This window comes from Habropoda laboriosa, unplaced genomic scaffold (assembly GCF_001263275.1).
Source record: "Habropoda laboriosa isolate 0110345459 unplaced genomic scaffold, ASM126327v1 scaffold65, whole genome shotgun sequence".
Lineage (NCBI taxonomy): Eukaryota > Metazoa > Arthropoda > Insecta > Hymenoptera > Apidae > Habropoda > Habropoda laboriosa.
This window is the reverse complement of record NW_017100254.1, coordinates 2705093-2725605: the sequence shown is the minus strand read 5'-3', so window position 1 is coordinate 2725605 and position 20513 is coordinate 2705093. Positions and strand designations below refer to the sequence as shown.

At 33.6% G+C, this 20513-nt stretch overlaps 2 protein-coding genes across 2 annotated transcripts; one reads left to right on the top strand and one right to left on the bottom strand.

The window, feature by feature from the left end:
* The first annotated feature begins 1762 nt into the window (after window positions 1-1762).
* On the top strand, window positions 1763-17256 carry LOC108572490 (glutamine synthetase 2 cytoplasmic). The gene is made up of 3 exons (XM_017934738.1): window positions 1763-2061; window positions 14479-14669; window positions 15670-17256. Exons 2-3 carry the CDS (start codon window positions 14486-14488, stop codon window positions 16596-16598), a joined length of 1113 nt encoding a protein of 370 aa, XP_017790227.1. The 5' UTR covers window positions 1763-2061; window positions 14479-14485; the 3' UTR covers window positions 16599-17256.
* A 1453-nt stretch (window positions 17257-18709) lies between these two features.
* Window positions 18710-20108, bottom strand: LOC108572491 (surfeit locus protein 1). The gene is made up of 5 exons (XM_017934740.1): window positions 19893-20108; window positions 19681-19802; window positions 19418-19609; window positions 19162-19335; window positions 18710-19071 (listed from the first exon to the last, which is right to left on the bottom strand). The coding sequence occupies exons 1-5, from the start codon at window positions 20106-20108 to the stop codon at window positions 18855-18857; spliced, it is 921 nt and encodes a 306-aa protein (XP_017790229.1). The 3' UTR covers window positions 18710-18854.
* Between the last annotated feature and the right edge of the window lie 405 nt (window positions 20109-20513).

The following is a 20513-nucleotide window of genomic DNA, read 5'->3' as shown; positions in this document are numbered from 1 at the left end:
TTATTATGTACATATATAGTAACAGCCTTAAACATCGTGAGAATGGTTACGAAGTCTGTGCATCGTTCATAGCGTGTTAAACCTAAAACGTAGGGAGTCGTTTCAACACAAGAGACTTTAAATAATTGGACCGATTACATGATTATAATGTATATGAATTATTATACAGGATATTCCGTAACTGGTGGTACAACCGTAAAGAGAGTGATCGTGAAAGTCTACATGAAAAAATAAACCGAAAATATAGAATAAAATTTGTCCATAAATTTTTTCATTCGCTACTAACACTTCGTCTTATTTATCTGCAAATTATCCTACAACATATGAGATCATTTTAAAGTATTCGTATGTTTTAAGTTTGAATAAAAATTCATTGAATTTGAGTATTCAAATAGGTAAGGTTTTTCATATTATTCAGACAGTTCGAATTATCACTAAAATGTTTATGAATTCGTTCAATAATGGGAGTATCTCAAATATTAAATATATTTGTTGAATAAATTCTTTGAATAAGTTCATTATAAATTTTGATTATACATCTAATAAAACCAGTATAAAGATATATTTTTTTGAATATTCAGAAGTATACGATTAGCATGAGATTCAAAGCCACATTAAACTTCGTTGAACTTATTTTCTCACTCGTTGCTAACTTCAAATAAAATCATCCATCACCAAGAAATTCTTTATCGGTATTTTTCATTTTTGTATTTCGCATCAAAATTGCATTAAAACATTTATATCGCTCATCTGAAACTACGTGAAAACATCTTTCTCCCCTTTATCCTACTTGACATGCTCGTTGATTGGATCTGTATTTACGAGATTGCCTGAGATAAAAATAAACGTTTTATTTTATGTTCTTTTCTTCTCGTTATTGCTAATAAGCAAAAACAAATACATTTTTATTGACAGGCGATTAAGGAAGTACTGTACGTTATCCACATTCAGTTGCATTATGTTTATAGTTTATTAGAATATATTATTAAGATATACATAGCTTTGTCCGTCGTGTCAATCTTCGAGTCTTGTTTACTCTACTTACCTATGTTGATAAAACATGTTACACCAAATGGTAAACATATGTATATAGTTCTTGTTTTGAAGATACATACTTAATATCAATTTTTTATCGCAAATGATTTCAATTGTAATATCGCTTGGTAGGAGAATTTCCATCGAACTTTACGTAAGCGTAGGAAAATTAGTCACGTAATTTATGCACATGCACGCGATGCAATATAAAAAAGTATGAAACAAATTGCGATGTTTACTTTAAACACCCTGCTATCTATAGGAAATGGTAAAAATAGAGACAAGGCTAATGTCAAGTAAAAATTCTACCCGCTAGGTAAAACAGTATTGTTGATATGATTATATGCGGTTATTCAGATTATTCGAGGAATGCGTTCAAAAAGTCGATAATCAATGTCACGTTGATAATGTCGTTGTTCTACACTTTCGTCGAAAGCTGGTAAAAAAGGAACTCTATATGTTTTCGCTATACAATTACATATCGACACATCGTTGCTCTACGAAACATATTTCGGTGATGTAGCTAGACGACAGAGAAAAAATGTGAGAAAGCTATTCCATGAGACTTCTATAGGATGATTATCCACGGTTTGCCACAGCCTTGAATAAGTTCAAATTACGTCATCGAAGGAGAGTTGCGAATAATTTCCGACGATGGTTCGTGACAAGTAAGCACCATGGCAACACGAGCAGACAAGAATTTTCCGGCATATAACGATCGAGTGGACCTGCGATCACATCAGATAATCACTTTCGAGCTAGAGGTGGGGAATCGTAGCAGGCGAAGAGCGCGGGGTAAGCGACGCGTGCGCTGAAACGCTCCTCTACATAAATATCGCAGCCGCGCTCCTACGGTAGTAACACGGACCGTGCTATCAAGCGCTCGTTGCCTTTATGACCAGTGCCTTTTCTCTTTGCAACACAACACGATAGGATACGGCCCGCGATTCTGCTTTACGACCATCGATCAAACGATCACCTAGAATTCCAGCACTTCATGCAATTGCTGGACCAGCAATAATAGCGGTGAGTAATCACACTGATTTTCCTTTTTGCGTTTGTTGATCGATTTTCGATCAAAGTGATGTATTTCTCAATTGGAAAAAGAAAAGCATTTCAAACGAATTTTTGATAAACATTAAAGAAATATTTATGGAAGAAATGTTTTTTTTGTGTTAGACATATGTGACTTGGTTTAGTACACATCGTGAAATCGAAAATGTTAAGGAAAAGTTCTGTGCTTATTAAGATTAATGATTTCGTATTGTTTCGTACAATCAAGTAGATTGGAATGAAAAATTATTACAATTTTCTTTCCATTCCTTCATATATATTGTAGTAGCTAAGTGTTTTAGAATGTTAGTAGCAATTGATGTATTGTTCATAAAGTGATAGATACGCTGTTTTCAAAAGTTTGTAACTAAAATATAAAGTTTAATTCGTTTTTTATAGTAATCTTCATAAAAGGTGATAGAAGGTGAACATTTTTCAAATAGTCTAAAGTTTTAAGTGTAAGTGACCACTAAACACGTGTAAATAATTTCAAGCGAGACTTATTTACTAAAAAAGTAGGAAATTTTCGTACGGTCCTGAGGAAAAGCAAACGTGATATATTTTTCATCCGTTTAACCAAACGAATGAAATTATAATTGATGCTTGTGAAAAGTTCAAAGTGAAGCGTTAATGTCATAATTTATAGGGGAGTCTCTTTTGTTATACCGATGTTTGCCGCCAGATAAATTTACGCTGGCGCCTTTCTCTGCGTTCATGTGTATTTTACGAAAAATTGTGATGCAAATTGTTAATAGTAAACAAGTTTTTTCTGCAATAATAACGTTATTCTTTTCAATTTTTTTTCTCCAATGGCGGATTATTAAGAGGTTAATTGTCTTTCTAATAGTTTGGTATGTGGAAAATTCGTTCAACTGGCATATCTGAAGTTTCGCTTTGTAATGGAAACGATTATCAGCTCGCAAGTCAAACAAAGGAGGAACAAGAGCGTTTTACACTTTGTACTGGACAGGAGAAGCCCGTGATTCATTAGTGATGAATTGTATATTGTATCGCGTGCATAAATAATTTCATTATGACGCTAGATAAATCTGAATCGCCTCAAGATTGTGCACTTCAGTTTAAAATAATATCGATTCTCGAAATTGAGCGATTATATGGTAATTAATCGAACTGTTCCTTTCTTACTGCACATTTCTTTTTATCGTTTTAAGTAAAAAAGCGAAGGGAATTGTTTAACGATTTTTTGCTTTTTTCTTAAGAAAGTATAGTTTTTTTTTCTATTATGGTAAAAATAGTTACTATTATTTATAGTATACGGTAAAATTTGTTCTTACTATAAAAAAAATAAGTAGAATGTGTATGACAGAAGGGATGAAATAGTAGAGTATTAATTGTTTACATTTTACGGTCATTGATCTTAAAATAAGAAAAACATTGTAAAGGAAATATTACTTTGTTGTTGCTTCTCATTTATCTAAGGTCGAGTAAAGCTATTTGTAAATTTTAATTGGTCAGATTTTATAGTCATTCAACTTCAAATGATGCTTATCTTTATTAGAACGTCTAACAAAAGAAAATAATACGGCAATTAGTTGGGAGTATCTCTTTCCCGTTTCCTTTTTATCTCTTTGTCAGGCTATAGTACAATAAAGTTATTTATATATATATTTTTTACATTCTTTATTCTTTCCTGTATTCTTATCAATTTTTCTATATAATGATATAACAGATTGTTATACTTCTAATATTTAGTCTAATTCATTTCTAATTCTATATTTTTTTGTAGTTTTTCTTCTACAAAACATAATATGGTTTGACATTTGTTTGTATTCGTATTGATCTGTAATTGAGTAGAAAAAGTTGTGTTTCATGTTTTTAAAAAATGATCGAACAAAATTTTGTGTTTTGACTGATCCTACTTGATTATATTTGCAATCCATTTTTATCGATCTCCCTGTATACAGTGAGAAGGATTAATCGGTGGTTCGGATAAGACACTGACCCACATCGTTAAAATAGAAGATGTCGAATGGTATGAAATTTTCATTCGGCGTATATAGGCAGCTTGCATTTCGACCGATTGAACCGTGCCCTCTGGGAATGTGAAATACGATAGTAACATCTAATGCATCCGAATACACGCGCTTCGCTGTAATAGTGATTACCATGATACCGGGAATCGTATTTATACGGGCAAAGAATACGAGATACAAGAGAAAAAATTTTTATAGCCGGTCGATCGTATCGAAATGAATGCGACATTTCGATGAATTTCCAGGAATTCTAACCTGTCTTTTGTGATTGACCGATGTCGATTTATTCCTAACCTATTATGTACGTAATATGTATCGTGAGAAATTTTCCTCATCCGCAATCGTAGTTTCTTTTGATTATACATTGGAAAATAAATAAAGAGGGTGGATTGTATTTTGAACATTGAATTTTATGTCCTAGGTTTTAATGGATAAATTCTGGGAGTATACGAATACTTTAAACGACGCGCATGATGTTTTTCTCGATAACCACATAAAAATAGTAAAATAATCTAATAAATGCTCGTGTTTGATTTAATGCTTGAAACCAGTCGATGATATCATTAAAACGTTTCGTTTGTGTTGGTCAATGTTTTCTCGGGTATTAAATGTCCCGTGAAACTTATTCGTTACCTACATGCATATTCATCTATTTACCCACTGCGATGTGGCTACTGGCATTGGTAATAAACAGCAACTTCCGTAAACAGTTTGACTCAACCGGTTTTCCACGCTTCCATAACTATTTACCTTTCGTCGATACATTTCATGCCACACAACGAGTGTAACCACAAATGTATACGTGCGACATGCTTGATCACATTTCGTTTTGTTCTTTTTTTTCTTCTGAAGTACTGTTGTAAATTTTTATGCCTTATTCGTTAATTTGACTACAGTAGTATGCAATGTTGATTTGTGTCAGTTATGAGAATAACCTACTAGAATATTTTCTTTCGTCTAAAAATGTTGTAAAGAAATCAAATGTAATGCAACGAAATCTGTGTGACCCTAATTAACCCAACGTCCTCCAGCGGTAGCCAAGAATAAGAAAGAAGAAATCAACGTGGCGTAAGCAAGGCATCGGGAAGAGGTAGTGCGCGTGCACGTGATTCGTTTTTTAGTCTAGGCGACACACTGAACCCAGCCAACTAGGCGGACAGTCTACAATGTGTATAGTGTATGGGTCATTGGGTCTGGAGTATCGCGTGGATATGTTTTCACGAATCTCCATGGCAATACGACGTCAGTGGCCGAATCGATCCGGTGTTTTTTTTTCGTATTAACGAGACTTGACTGGAGCGGCAACACGTGTAATCATCGGACGACGCGTGTCTACTCCGAAAACTAACAAAAGTGTGTCGCCAGACTGTTGCCTGTCGGTTCAGGCACGAACTCGCTCGAGAAATATTATCTACGATCTTGACGTGCGGATTACCGAGATTATTGTTTGTTTCGTGGGCTAACCTGCCCTTCGCAGTGAACGCTTATACTTTGTGCGGAAAAATTTGTAATGTGGGACGTAGAAGTGTTTGTTCATGAAGTAGGTCGATTAAATTTTATCATTTGATGCACTTCATGGAGAAATGTATTAGGTTAGTGTATATGAAATATCGTTTTCTGAATACCTTTATTATTTTTAATATTATTTAGACTTTATTACGTTTCTAATAATCATAGTAAAATTAAGGCATAACACAATAGGGAGCAAATTAGAAAAATATCAGTTTAATCGTTTTCGAGTTTGCCGCCAATTTCAAACTTCGAAGAAATGACAGTTTATACGTACTAACCTAAAAGATAATAGCTAATACAGAATATAATAGTATGTGAGGAGAGAATTAATAAATGTTCTTGTTTTTAAATAATACAATGTTGCAAAGTCCCCTTTTTGCCGAATTAACGTAAAAGTAACTTTTGCGATGAAAATTAAGTAACTCTTTGTACTGCTCGTTTTGAAATACCGTACATTCAGGACGCAACAGCTTGGGATAGTTATTTTTGAAATCGAAAGTGTAATCTGTAGTGAATGTCACAGTTTGCAGTGATACATTCCGTTCGACGCGGTGTAATCGATCGTTCTGTGCAAAGATGTAGAACGTTCTCATTTAAACTCCTCGAAAATAGAAGGAAAGTATCGACTGCACTGAAGGCGACACTGTTTCGTTGCTGTATATACATACATTTTCCTAAAACATAACAGCAACTCGGCGATATCTGTCGCCGAATTAAATACTATTATAGCTGTCCATTAAATAATCCAACTCAGCCTGTAAATTTTCTATGATAAATATTTTTGTAATATTTAAGCTTTACGCGTGGAATCGTTATCTTGATAGTAACAGAGATAATTCTCATCTTATCTGCACTTTTTAGTAAATTCTTTTTTAATTTCCATCAATTTTTACACTTGAAGTACACCCCTTTCAAAAGTACTTCAAATATGTCTTTAAATATTTTTCGTTCTTCGTTTATTATTACGTTTTCTATCCTACTGTTATGAGGCGTCTGGTTTGTTTAGATGCTTCATGCGAACTGATTGAAGGACGTTATCGAAAACGCATCATACTATGCATCATCGATGATGCGTTCTTGGGACACGTTACACTGCGCATGGACGCTCCCCTACTCCAAAAAAAATATTAATAAAAGAACCCTCGAGAGGGCCCCGGTAGAGCTTGTTCCTATTTAGAGTTCAAAGTGTAAAGAAAGACAATTGTACGCGACGCGCAGCCGAAATACCGAAGGATTTCGTGTCAATCAGATTAATTGTGTATAAAATGAAACCATTCTAAGTTAATGTTTGTGAAAAATACAAGTTTGAAGACTAATTCGTTTTCCATATCATAACATTATTCTATGAAAGCAAACAAAACATTTTTAGTTCGAAAATTTCCAAAATACTTACACGTGTGCTATCATAATATTGAAATAAAAGGAATACTAAATTCAATTTCACGTGAGATAGAAAAGTCGTATTATCTTAACAAATTCCTATTCTCTAAATTTCATTGTTATCAATGAATAAATATCGCCGTCTTTAGCGACGCTTAAAGGATATGAAATAAACGTAAGCACGTTACGCGTGTATATACATATATGTACATGCTTATAGATGTAGAAACGTAAGAGCATGGGGAAATATATGCGGTAATGTAGGCATGTGCGAGAAACGTATAGAATCGCGAGCGCGTCTCACGCGAAAAACCGAGTTTCAATTTAGACAAGCGAGCGTCTCGAGGATGATGCGAAGTTTCCGTACTGCTTTTCTACCCGGAAGTCGAGTTTACTTTCAGTCTAGTGCACTTTGGACCAAGAACTATTTTCGCTGGTGTGTTATCTATACCAGCAACCGTTGCTTCCGAACAGCCAGTTGCGCTCCACACGATATATTTACCTGCCAATTAAATTTGGCAAACTTGAACGCCTACACTCGCTCATCTTGACCTTAGACCACTTCTCCACGCGCTGTTCTCTTGTTATTGTTTTCTATTATGTCTCTATTATGTACCGTCTTGTGGATTAATTAATTGATAGTTAACTTTTTGTGTTAATTAGACGTTGTCAAACAATGTATTTTGTTAATTGCACTTGACAGAACTTGATATTTACTAGCGTGTATGTATGTAGATACTTGAGATTACAGGGATTAATAGGACCTCCTTAGCTCGGTCATTTGTCTTTCATGATTTTCTCGTCTTATGTCGAGGATCAGTTTAATGGCTGACTTTATATGATAATTAAATGTCAAACAAGATATTCTGTCAAATTGTGTTTAGCAAGTGGTCTCGTTAGTAAGTGGAGATTAATTGGTTGGTAGATAAATTAGTGAAGTTTTTGACAAAAATTATTTCTGTTTTTTATTTTCTCAGAAATGTACAATTGATAATTGATCATATATGTTACACTTTCCATACAAACTACATCACTATTGTTATATTTTTAATAAAATATATTAATACATGAATATTATAAGATTATTACATGCAGCATTTTTGTTAAATCTACAATTTATGTAGTATGTTATAATTTTCTACAATAGTGTATAATTAAATGCTTCGTTGAACAGCAAAGAAAAACGGCTTTTTAATTGTTTCGAGTATCTTAATTACCGGATACAGTAGAATCGGTAACAATTGTCACAATAAAAATGAGGAAATGGAAACTGTAGCGTTGAAAAGCCGTGGCAAGTGGAAACGAGCGCCTCTTCTCGACAATGAATCATGATTTATAGAAGGTGTCCTTGGTGCGTGTTCCCGAAATAGTTGGCAGAATGTAGCACTACTTTAGAAATTCATGGTTTATCTCATCAGATCAGAGTTGTGGAGTTTCATGTCTACAAGGTGCATAAGTACAGTAAATAAAAACACAAATATAAAAAAAAAAAATACCACATTACCTTATGTACTCATACGTGTTTAGTGCCTGAGCGACGTAAAAAGTTCAGGTTTTATAAGTTTTCCGAAGAGCATCTGCCCTTCGATAAGAATAATTAGTATCCTTAATTGAACTCATGGCTTCCCTTCAATCTGACTCGAAGGGAATGCCGCGCAGCGTGGACCCATTCATTTCAATGTATTCCCCCGATAGCAATCGGAAAGCTACTCGAGAATATTGAAAACGCCAGGGAAAATGCATGAAAGTTTGTTAAATACCAAGCGTGTTTTCACGAACATAAATTTTTAGAACCAAGGTTAACCGAAAGAAACCCACGTGTGTAATACTTGTAAAATACATTTCACATTTCTGGCATAATGTGAGTTTTATATACGTTACATACATATATGACAAGATCGCTTGGCATTTGTTGCGTTAACATCATGCATGATTGTGGACGCATATGTGCATAACTAAAGAGACGTATGATAATGGATAAAACGATGTCAAATGATCAATACTTTCCACGTGCATACTAAAGAATATACTCATCGTATTAAATGTTACTATGTACGTTGTGACACTGTTTCATTTATTTCCGGTGACGTTTCATTTCTAGTATTGGCGCCGCTGTTTCAGGTTAGGTTAAGTAATAAAAATACTGTGTATTAGAGAATTTGTATATGTATATTTTTACATAAAACTTCAAGTCCATCAAATAAGGAAAATCTATATAAATGCAATTTCATTTAATGTGATGTGAAACATAAGATAATGAATTATGAAAATAAAAATAAAAATAATAATCTTTTTATTGTATGAATATAAAGCTACAATAGATTGACAAAAGATTGTTTAATCGAATATAGAAAAATATGCCTAAATAAATAAACATACAGAGAGTACTTGTTTATTGAAGCAAGATTCATCGGATATCGTTGATTAGGCATAAAGGAAATCAAACGCTCAAAGGAATGATCTGTAGGTATAAGGACTGTTTCTATCGACAGAAATAGGTTAGTGGAGCACTTTAGCATAATATCTTGCGAACTAATAATTCATAACCTTACGTGTTGCATGCAACAGGACACGAATCCGATGTTTCAACGGTCCTCTTGACAAAATCTTGCATCCAACGACTATTAATGACCGTCTTTCTGCATTATAAGTGTTCAGCTCCATAGCAGTTTCTTTTGACAACAATTCATACGTGTATGCATTGGGGCGCCACTTTCGTCGAGCATTTATGTGTATGTATTAATGCATATGTCGGACCTCAATCGGATATTTACACACCCTGTGTTCGATAAAAACAGTTAATAAAAAACAACCGTGACGTTTAGAATTACAAATACATCAGTTAACAAACGAAGATAAATGAAAAAGAAATTTTTTCTTTCACATCTCAGGATTGCATAGACAAAAAGTAACTTCATAATTGCGTTAATTAATATACACGATACACTTAACGATATCGTTTGTTTAAAAAGTTATGTAATATCATACCTCGACTATTCGTTTTTCTTACATTCTTTCTTTTTATTGAAAGAACAAATATTTACTACGGATAATATCAATACAGCGGGATACTGTACAAATAACGTTTTATCCTTATATAAAAATATGGAAAAAAGCATTAGAATTTCTGTAAGCAGACACAAATAAGGTTAAGTACTTTTCTCTGATAAGCCCTCGAACAAAAGGGTATTGTAAGGAATTGTATGTATGCGTTTACGGAACTGTAGAATACAAGAAAATCGTAAAGAAATAGATATCCATTAATATGTTCTCGATTACTTATCTCGTTCAAGGTTGCAACGTTCTCAAATAACGATAACTGTGAACATCTTACAGAAAAAAAGCAAAGCATTTTATTTTTAACTTTTCGGTAAATAAATAAAGAACGATTAGGAATGTGGAAGATTAACCGACACAAATTAACAATTATAAATAGAATGTTCGAAATTTTTAAAATAGTTTACCGAAAATAATTTCTAAATGATCGATGACTGGTTTTCAATATGCACAGCCAGATTAATCTCGACAATTATAAACGTCATATATTTTCAAGTATCAATTTGACTAACCTCAATTTGATTACTGTATTAATTAATACATCCTCCGTACTATGTAATAGCTGACTTTACAAAGGTCACTTTGTGGTTACCTTCACTCGTGTCGCACGAATCATGTAGATTCATAACACATCAATATTATTTTCAAAGGACAAATATCTGATCGTTTAAAATAATAACTAAAATTATTTTCGTTTATACTTGACTTCTCGGTTTTACCTCTAAAATAATTGAAATATTGTAATAAACATCGTTTCGCAAGAGATTATGAAAAGTTAAGTATTCCAATTACGTTAATTACGAGTTGAAATCGATATGTATATATCATTGGTACATTGTACGACTGTGTACGCCGCACGATGTATTGGGTTATGTCGATACATCTCGATTGATCTCGAAGCAAGTGTATCGTTATTCGACAGTTAGTCAGTTGTATTATAATATGTAATTACTTGTTTTCAAGAAAACAAAATAAAAATAATATTATAAGATGTGTTCATAGATGAACTAGATAATTTATACAATACAAACTAGAGTACAAAGAATCGGTTACGGGAGAGGATGAATTTAAAATTTATCCGAAATAAGATGAAACCGGTATTCTTACTGAAATTCAATGGAAGGGGTAGCTATGTATATAAATGATACCTGGCACAGTTTATGCTAGTGGGCCAGTGAAGAGTGCATTGATCTTTCGTACTTTCCTAGTTTTTTTCGGTTATTTTTGATCTTTTCCCGTTTTCTTTAACATTAAATCCTTCACTTTCATAAAAGTATAGCTAAGAAGTACTCGTTATTCGCTCCTTTTTTGTATCGCTTATTGTGCCTCTTCTATTAAGAATCAGAGGTGCGTTCTCTGCAAACAAGTCGGACGACAATCAGTTATCACAAAAGAAAAGTTGACGAACGTAAACTGATTATTTGATCGACGTTGATCAAAAATGAGTTCGAACATATTGATAAAGTTGTGCGGGAAGAAGATACTGCAAAATATTGCTATTGGTCAGAAATCGAAATGGGTCACTGCCGGCAGATGTTTTAGGTTAGTAACGTTGTAACCGTACTTAACCGATATATTACCGACTGTTTTACAAAAATGATTCCACATTATTGTAATGTAAATTGATGCAACACAAAATAAGTGATAAATTCAATTGTTTGAATACAGAAAACATTCAAGATTAAAAATTAAACATTTATATCAATATTGATTTAAATAATTCCTGTATCTGTCGAAAATATTATAAAATAATAAACTTCTTCTAATCAAACTAGAGTACCTCTTTAGACAACGGACAATTTAATATACTTTAACCTTACCAATCAGTAAAGAAGATGATAAATTAGAAAAGGCTGTTAGCAAACATTGTTCGCACTCTCTCTACCTAATTATCACGGCCGATTATCGAAAGGTCGCTTTTGATCCATCAAAAAATTACAGAAATGTAGATGAACGATACTATTCCACGGGGGAAAAAATATCATTGTGTACTTTGGAATGTTACACGAAGTACTGTACTTACATATGTATCTGCTAAAGCCTCTAATGGATTATCTGCGACGATAACGAATAGCGAAATTAATTATATATTTCGATCACTTTAACCACACAATATGGAAACCGTGTATCGTATCTAATGAAAGTTTAGCGAAGCAACAGTCGAACAGATCGATCAAATTTCATAGAACAACATCGATTTTCTCTTAAGATCGAAAGATGCAATTCGATTTATCGGGAATCTTATGAATACAGCAGCGACATGTTTGCTATAAATGGCGGTTGACGTGAAACCGGTAAATTACGTGGTGTGTTTCACAATGTACATTTTAAGTACATACTACAGGTGAACGAGATTCTTTACGAAATGGTGTCTTTAATGCGATTTTGTAACTGTTGCAGTCAGATCTAAACGTCATGATGTAATATCGACTGAAGATCAGTAATTATTTTTGTTGAGAATTGGTTTTTTAACGTTTACGGATTTTTTTGTAGCAAATAGTGTATTTTTCTTTTTCTAATAATTTTACATCAAATTCATATTTTCAGATAGATTTTTGATTCATCTGTTTCTTTTTAATAATGATCTATTGAACCATGATGAAATATGTACAACAATAATTTGTTAAATTATATGTAAAATAATTTATAAATCGCAATAGACAATGCTAATTTATGATTGGCAATTAACATATTAATTTAATTTAAAAAATAAATGAATTCGAATGAATGTATAAACTGGTCGATAAACTTTCTCTTTTGATTGATAAATGTCTGTTAATTTTATACAATCAGCTAAGAAAAAAATCAAAAACAAAATACACAAATACATCATCTTTAACAAAACACACCTGTTTAAATATTAATCAGTAAGTAGTGGAATATTTGTATAAACAATGAAGATTCGGAAATGTAATAGAAGTACACGATATAACTAACTGGTTGCTTCTATCAAATCACATAAAAAGTATAAAAAAATGTATATCATGCACTGTTTATAATATAAAACATTTATTCTGACGGAAGAAGTATTCTGTATTTGAAGAATTTTCAAAATTTCCATTTTTACATACAGATGCAAACGTATCTTTTCACGAATCGATTCACATGGTTACGAATTAAAGCGGTTACTGTTTGAGAGACAAACCATTAAATCGTAACAAGGAACCCACGTACAGTTAATGTTGATTAAAGACAATTGCATAATTGCAACAGAAAAACTGTTCCCATGAGTGCGTGCAAGGGAGAGACGTAATTTTCGAATTTAAAAACAAGTACAGTCGCAGGAAATTTTCCATTGGTACGCCACGAATAAGTTCTATGCTTTTTGTAAATTTACCTGAATAATTTACAAAATTAACACATTCATCAGACTTTCATTTGTACCTAATTAATTACCTAACACACTCTATTTAAGCCAAAAATTTGAATTTCACTGTTAAGTGATGCCATCATTGAAATATCGACTTTTATCTTTTCATTATTCATTACTGGAATTGCATCTCCTAACCTTCAAGAGTGCTAATATTTTCATTTTTTACTTTAACGTTATGCGTACATACATATTATATAAACGTGAAATAGACTTTTGACGACGAATACTACAACACAAAATGAAAAATAAAACTTATTCATAAATCCAATATTAATATCCTTTGAATTATATTTCCAAGCTACTTTCGTGTATTCGTCAATTGTAAAACACGATGAATTAATTGCGGTATATTCCAAAGAGTATGTACAAGTACAACACTAGCAAAAACTAGAAGAACTTTTTGGTATGCATACACTCTTTATGCTTAAAGATCACTAACCGCGTGCATCATACGGGAAGAAAGAAACGAAAAACTTCCAAAAATAATCAAGGAATGACCTTCAGAACGTCCGAAATATTTGCACGTGTATATAGGGTTATGATATCGGTGAAAGACCTTAGGAACATCGTTCGAACGCGTTGTCTGTGGGCGACTGGCAGCATGCGCGAATACTCCCGGAGATTACACGTGGTTCCCGCGTGCGTGCTGCGTGATGCCTGATGCGTACAGCGTGATACGTGGGCGCACCTCTCGTTCTATACCACCAAGAATAAATCCAGGGAATCTTTTATGTCCGCGTACCGCTGCACCTGATACGTGCAAATGGATCCTCGTACATATACCCATTCGTATCAACAGGCGGTACCACAATCCACTTTTTTTATTCGCCAATCGATATTCTCCAATAAATTACCGAAAGAACGCAGCAAACATCGAAATGGTGAATAATTACCAAATTATCATCACAGACGCAACTTAAAGTTGCTTTAGTCATTTCATAAACCACTTTTCCTCGATTGAGTTGGCGAACATAATGTTTGAAGTACATATGTATTGTGTAATATAAGCGCATTATATTTCGTCATAGGAAACGGATATACATATTTATTGATATTATCTATATTGTGTTACAGTATTACAATGTCGCGTGTCATGCTGAAGGAGTCGCCGAACGCGGCCTTAGACAAGACCTTATTAAATAGGTACCTCGACCTACCACAACCGGAGGATAAAATTCAAGCGAAATATATTTGGATCGATGGAACCGGCGAAGGATTGCGAAGCAAGACCAGGACGGTTGATTTTGTACCAAAAGTTCCGTCAGGTTGGTATTCACTTGTTGTCGAAAATAAATTTAACGTTAAATAGTGGCGTTGAAACGGAAATAAAATGTTTTCAAATTTACGACAAAATCGAGCCGCTCTTTCAAGTAGATGTAAACACTTCTGTGACATGTGAATCACGTGTTCTGTGACACGTGTTGCAGTTAATGGTATCTGATTAACCGAAATACGTCTTAAAACAAGTCAACCGTTACAAAAACATCGTACTATCTTACGTGCAACCGACATATTATCTAATCACGTTCAACATTATGTCACGATAGAAATTTACGTTTGTAAACTTCGTTCGACAATTATTACGTCCGTCGTTTTGCATGCTACAGAGCAACATTGCCTTTCGAAACGTTCATCTTATGTCCTTTTTCTCGTATGCACGATTTTCGACTTACACATGTACAATTCGAGCATCACGGACGATGTTTGTCGAATGTTAATAGCATATAAGGTCCGGTGCGCAAAATACTCGTTCTTCTACGCTTGGCGCATATGTATCAGCTCCGGACGTTTGTCCGCACTGTGAATAGCGTTTGTCTGTATTCATGAGATTCTGCGTGCGTTACGGAACCATTAACATCTGCACCGCGTAGAATGCACGGGGACACGTTTGAATGCCAGCGATTAAGAGTGATACTCGCACAGAATTGATTATGCCCGAAAGTTGAAATGTTTTTACATTATGCACCGACCGTATTGATAATAAAACGTACCTTACATTTATAAATTATATTGGAAAAAGAATTTCTATTTATGTTCTTCAGTGATTTTTAAGACTACGGCGGAGGTCACTTGATCTTTTGTTAAGTAATTTTTTTTTAACGAAACAAAATTCTTTTAGTATCGTTTAAATACTATTTGTTATTCGTCATTGATGACTATGTACGTTACTCATAATGAAAAGATAAAAATACAAGGTCCTACGAGTGCAAGATGTATATAACTTGAAAAATGTTTGCTTAATAGATACTTATTTCTCGTTTCCAGATTTGCCAGTATGGACGTATGACGGAAGCTCGACTTATCAAGCCGACGGCGTGAACAGCGACATTTACCTTTGCCCGGTAGCGATCTACAACGACCCGTTTCGTCGTGGCCAGAATAAACTGGTGCTCTGTGACACCTATTACAGCGATCTAACTCCAACCACGTCGAATAAGCGTTTAAAATGTAACGAAGCTATGGAAGCCGTCAAGGATCAAGATCCGTGGTTTGGAATCGAGCAAGAGTACACCTTTCTCGATTTCGATGGTAGACCGCTAGGTTGGCCTAAAAATGGTTTCCCGGGTCCTCAAGGACCGTACTATTGTGGCGTAGGTGCCGACAAAGTAATCGGTCGCGAGATCGTCGAGGCACATTATCGAGCTTGCCTTTATGCTGGCGTGAAGATCGCTGGTACGAATGCGGAAGTAATGCCCTCTCAGTGGGAATTTCAAGTCGGTCCATGCAGCGGAATATCAGCCGGCGACGATCTATGGATTGCTAGGTTTATTCTACATCGCGTGGCTGAAGAATATGGTGTGATTGTCACTCTGGACCCGAAACCGATGGACGGCACGTGGAATGGTGCTGGCGCGCACACAAACTTCTCAACGAAAGCAATGCGCACTGCGCCGACTGGCATTGCTGAGATCGAGAAAGCGATCGACAAGCTGAGCAAGCAACACCTCAGGCACATTCAAGCGTATGATCCGCGCGGAGGAAAGGACAATGAGCGCCGTCTGACTGGAAAATGCGAAACTAGTAGCATACACGATTTCAGTGCCGGTGTAGCCAACCGTAACGTCAGTATTCGTATACCTCGCGGTGTCGCTGAAGAAAAGAAAGGTTATTTAGAAGATAGAAGGCCTAGCAGCAACTGCGATCCTTACGCGGTGTGCGACGCTTTAGTACGTACGTGCATCCTGAACGAGTAGAACAGTATCTATTCTCTAGGATAATCGCGGTGGAAAGGAGCAATTGGACGAGAATTTTCGTAGTGCAATATCTGGGTTGTATCTTCGTTGAACGTATTCCGTGAAAATGATAAAACCTGCTTGGTACAATTCATTATTATTAATGGCATGAAGAGAGGTTAGGGGGAAAACTAGAGAGATCTGAACTCGGGCGGAAAGTGTATACTTGAGAAACAGGACGAGATCGTTCAAGGATCATCGATTATATAGTATGTATAACTAGAAGACCTTGTAAAGGGAACCCGTGTGTTAGGTAGAAAGAAAAATGAATATGGTCGTTCCGTGTTACTGATCCACTTGTGTTGATCTCAAATCAACATATAGGTAAAATTGGTAGGAGATGGAAGTTTAAAGGTTTCATGTAATATCAGATAGTGAACAGAGAGAAAATAAAAACAAACCAGACGTTTGATAGAAATAATTCTTCTTTTTGGCTGAATAATGTATTTCAGGAAAGTTGTTGCGAATCGAGCGATCTGTACTTTGTATTTGGTATTTTTAAACAGTACAATAGGATCGCTATAATTACGTATATGTCTAAATATGTAGAACAGATTACTTTTAGAATGTTTCCCATGCACGTAGCATTAATGTTTCTTATGTCTACCTATATTTAATTGTGGCAATCGCGACAATAAAGAAAATATCATTTATCGTATTATTTTACGTTAATTTCGTAATTAATACGCGTTGCGGAATTAGTACAATTTATTAACTGTCGTTGCTTTCAATCATTCTGGTGCTCGTTAGAAAAGGAAACAGAAACAAAAAAATATGTATACCAAATATGAATATGTATATTATTAGATTTTGAATGAACTTGATACATTTTTTACTGAATGTTGCATTCCTCAATACAAATTTTGCGAGCAGCTTATAAACGACGAGTCACTTGTTCGTTCTCACTTCGGTGAATTTGAGACGTTATCGAGTTAGGATTTCGATAATTAGAAGTATAATGATTTTTGAAAGTGAACGCGATAATCGTGCAAAATATTGTTAAGTCACATACACCTAATCTTTTGTGTCTCTTTTATTATTTGGATACATTCAAGGATGTATATATTGTTAAATTAAAATGCCGCAATGTGGTATAAACACGATATTATACAATTTACAAAATTCTTCGCTTAAATGGGAGTTCATTATTGCGGATTGAAATGAAAAAAAAGATTAAGAATTACTACGTTTGATACTATGTTGAAATGTAATATACGTATCTCCTAAATAATAAATATAGTGCCCCTTTTCGTATTTGAAAATGTTAAGAGGGTGCCATGATCAATTCTATATTGTTATCATGATGCATGAACGTTAATCATGGAATTTCGTATAGGCATAACAATTTGGAAAGTTGAATAAAGACGTCCCTTTGTCGCAGTTATCGTTTTGACGATTTCTCGCGGATCCTGCGAAAGTGATATTGTCGCTTAATTTCATTATATTATAATAAATACATACATAATAAAAAGAAAGAAAAGTCGATATAGCATATACATGGTGTATTTTCATATTTGTATCGTATATTTTCATATTTGTATTTTCTATGCTGACTTCTTCAATGTAATTGTATACCATGACCATTGTTGACAGTTTTGTTGGTAGTGGTTATCACTGTTATTGTTATGATAATAAAAGACGACATTTTTGATGAAGAATCGATATTCTCTTATTAGTATAGAATGTTTACTTTGTTACATTATAAAATAAAAAATTCTAGGAGTATAGCACCCGCTTATTTAATTCACTAGATTATTAGTATTAAGTTATGTATGGTATTAAGATTTATAATCGTAAAAATATTAAACGTGTAATAGTGTACGATTTTTATTTACATATATGTATACAGACACATACAAATTTGTGATCATATAGTATGTGATTGAGAAGGTAAAACAGAAATAAATCTTATTATTATTGAAGCTTTCGAGTGTAAGCCGCGCCCTTATGGAAAGAGTATTCCGACGTTTCGTAAGCATTGCAGCTCACTTCATCAGGGTTCGTTGGAATACTCTTTCCACAAGGACGCGGCTAACACCCGAAAGTCTCAATAATAATAATTATACTCCGTGTCGTGAAAGCCTTAAATCTTTGAAATAAGTTCTATATAAATTCCAATAAGTATCTCATTAGGGTAAAGGAAATATCCTGTATATACTAATTTTCCGATAGTTACTATTTTATATCTTTAAATGCTTATGCACTGCTAACTTATTTTTACAATATTAATGGTATTCCTCTTATAAATTTCTTGAACCACATGTACCCAGTAGCTGCAGACAGACAATACCATGTAAGAATATAACTCAGATGCTCATTTCGTAATTCCACTCTTGTTTGATTAGCTTTTGGATATTCTTGCAAATGATTATTAGATTTCAATTCAATGTATATAGGGGATGCGTCTACTTTTTCAGCCATTGCATACACATCTCTGTAAAATAAATAAGTGCAATTTTTGTGTCACCTAAAATACTAACTAAATTAAAATTTGATAAAATTGCATATTAATATTTTCATGTACCTATAGTACCACGTATCGGCGTGTGGGCGATTTTTAGGGACAAATGGAGGTCTGTTTTCATTCAGTCTTAAAATTCCTACAATTTCTGTTTGCCCTTGTATTTGATTTTTCTGTCTTTTTACTGGATTTTTATGAAATCTTGGAATCCAGCCACGATTTACCAAGATTGTCAAACTGTAAAATAGAAAATAGAGATTTGAATACTTTTATTTAGTACATATTTTATTATAACTTGTTCATCAACAAATCTACTTACTCTTGATTTGCCAATTTAAAGGGTGTTATAATATGGAATCCCATTTTTGCATTTGGAATACCAATTAAAGTATTGTCTGCAGATTTACCATCTACTATTAATCCTCTATATCCTACTATAAATTCTTTCTCATATATAAATTCGCCTCTTACTTTAATAGGATAATACTCTTTTGACTCCAATGCTTCTAAACTAAACAAAAATTGCTCATTGTCCTATATAATTGTATAATGGTAATGATTGCTTAAATTTATTTTTCTTACTTTTCTGGTAATTCAATAGGCTCATGATTGATATGACTGTTTAATTTTTCTATTAAATTTAATTTCCATTGATATCTATGAACTTGCCATGTACCAAGCATAAATGCAGCAATAGGTATACCCTAAATTAGCAAAAGCTATTAATAACACTTATTAGTATTTTGATAGATTTTTTAAATAAAGAAGTATATATTTCACATTTTTTTACTTACCAACAAAGTATATCCAGTGAAGTTAATTTTTTTTGAATCTTCATATTTATTCTCGGATATAAAGCGGTTAGGTTTAAAAACATCGCTAGATTGTTTTTTAATATTTGTGGCATTACATGATGACTGAGAATAATTCTCTTTCCTTAGAAACTGAACAATATTAATATTAAATGGATTTTTCACTTTTATAAAAAATCTTCTTATTGCAGACTTCATCACTATTAAAATTCAACGGCGAGTCGTTGAGCAACTACACAGTCAGCGTACCTCGTATAAGATTATGGTTTTTGCCTATAATGGTTAATTCTTTATATTTTTACAAGTCATAATATGAACAACAATGGTCAATAACAGGAATACAAAATAAAGCAAATATAAATAAACAATTTTTATTGTAATTCTCAATATTTATTGTAATTCTCAATGTTTAGTATGGTTTGATGATTGGTCTTTCCCTTCAGACATCGTAAAACAATAATTTTGAAATGTTATAAAACTTTCAAATAGTACATTTTTATACGATAGCGAATACGTCTTTTCTTTCCGTAGTTATAATACATATTGTTGAGAAATGCATCTTTCGAGACACGCTACATTCGTTATCTAAAGAAATGTCACATA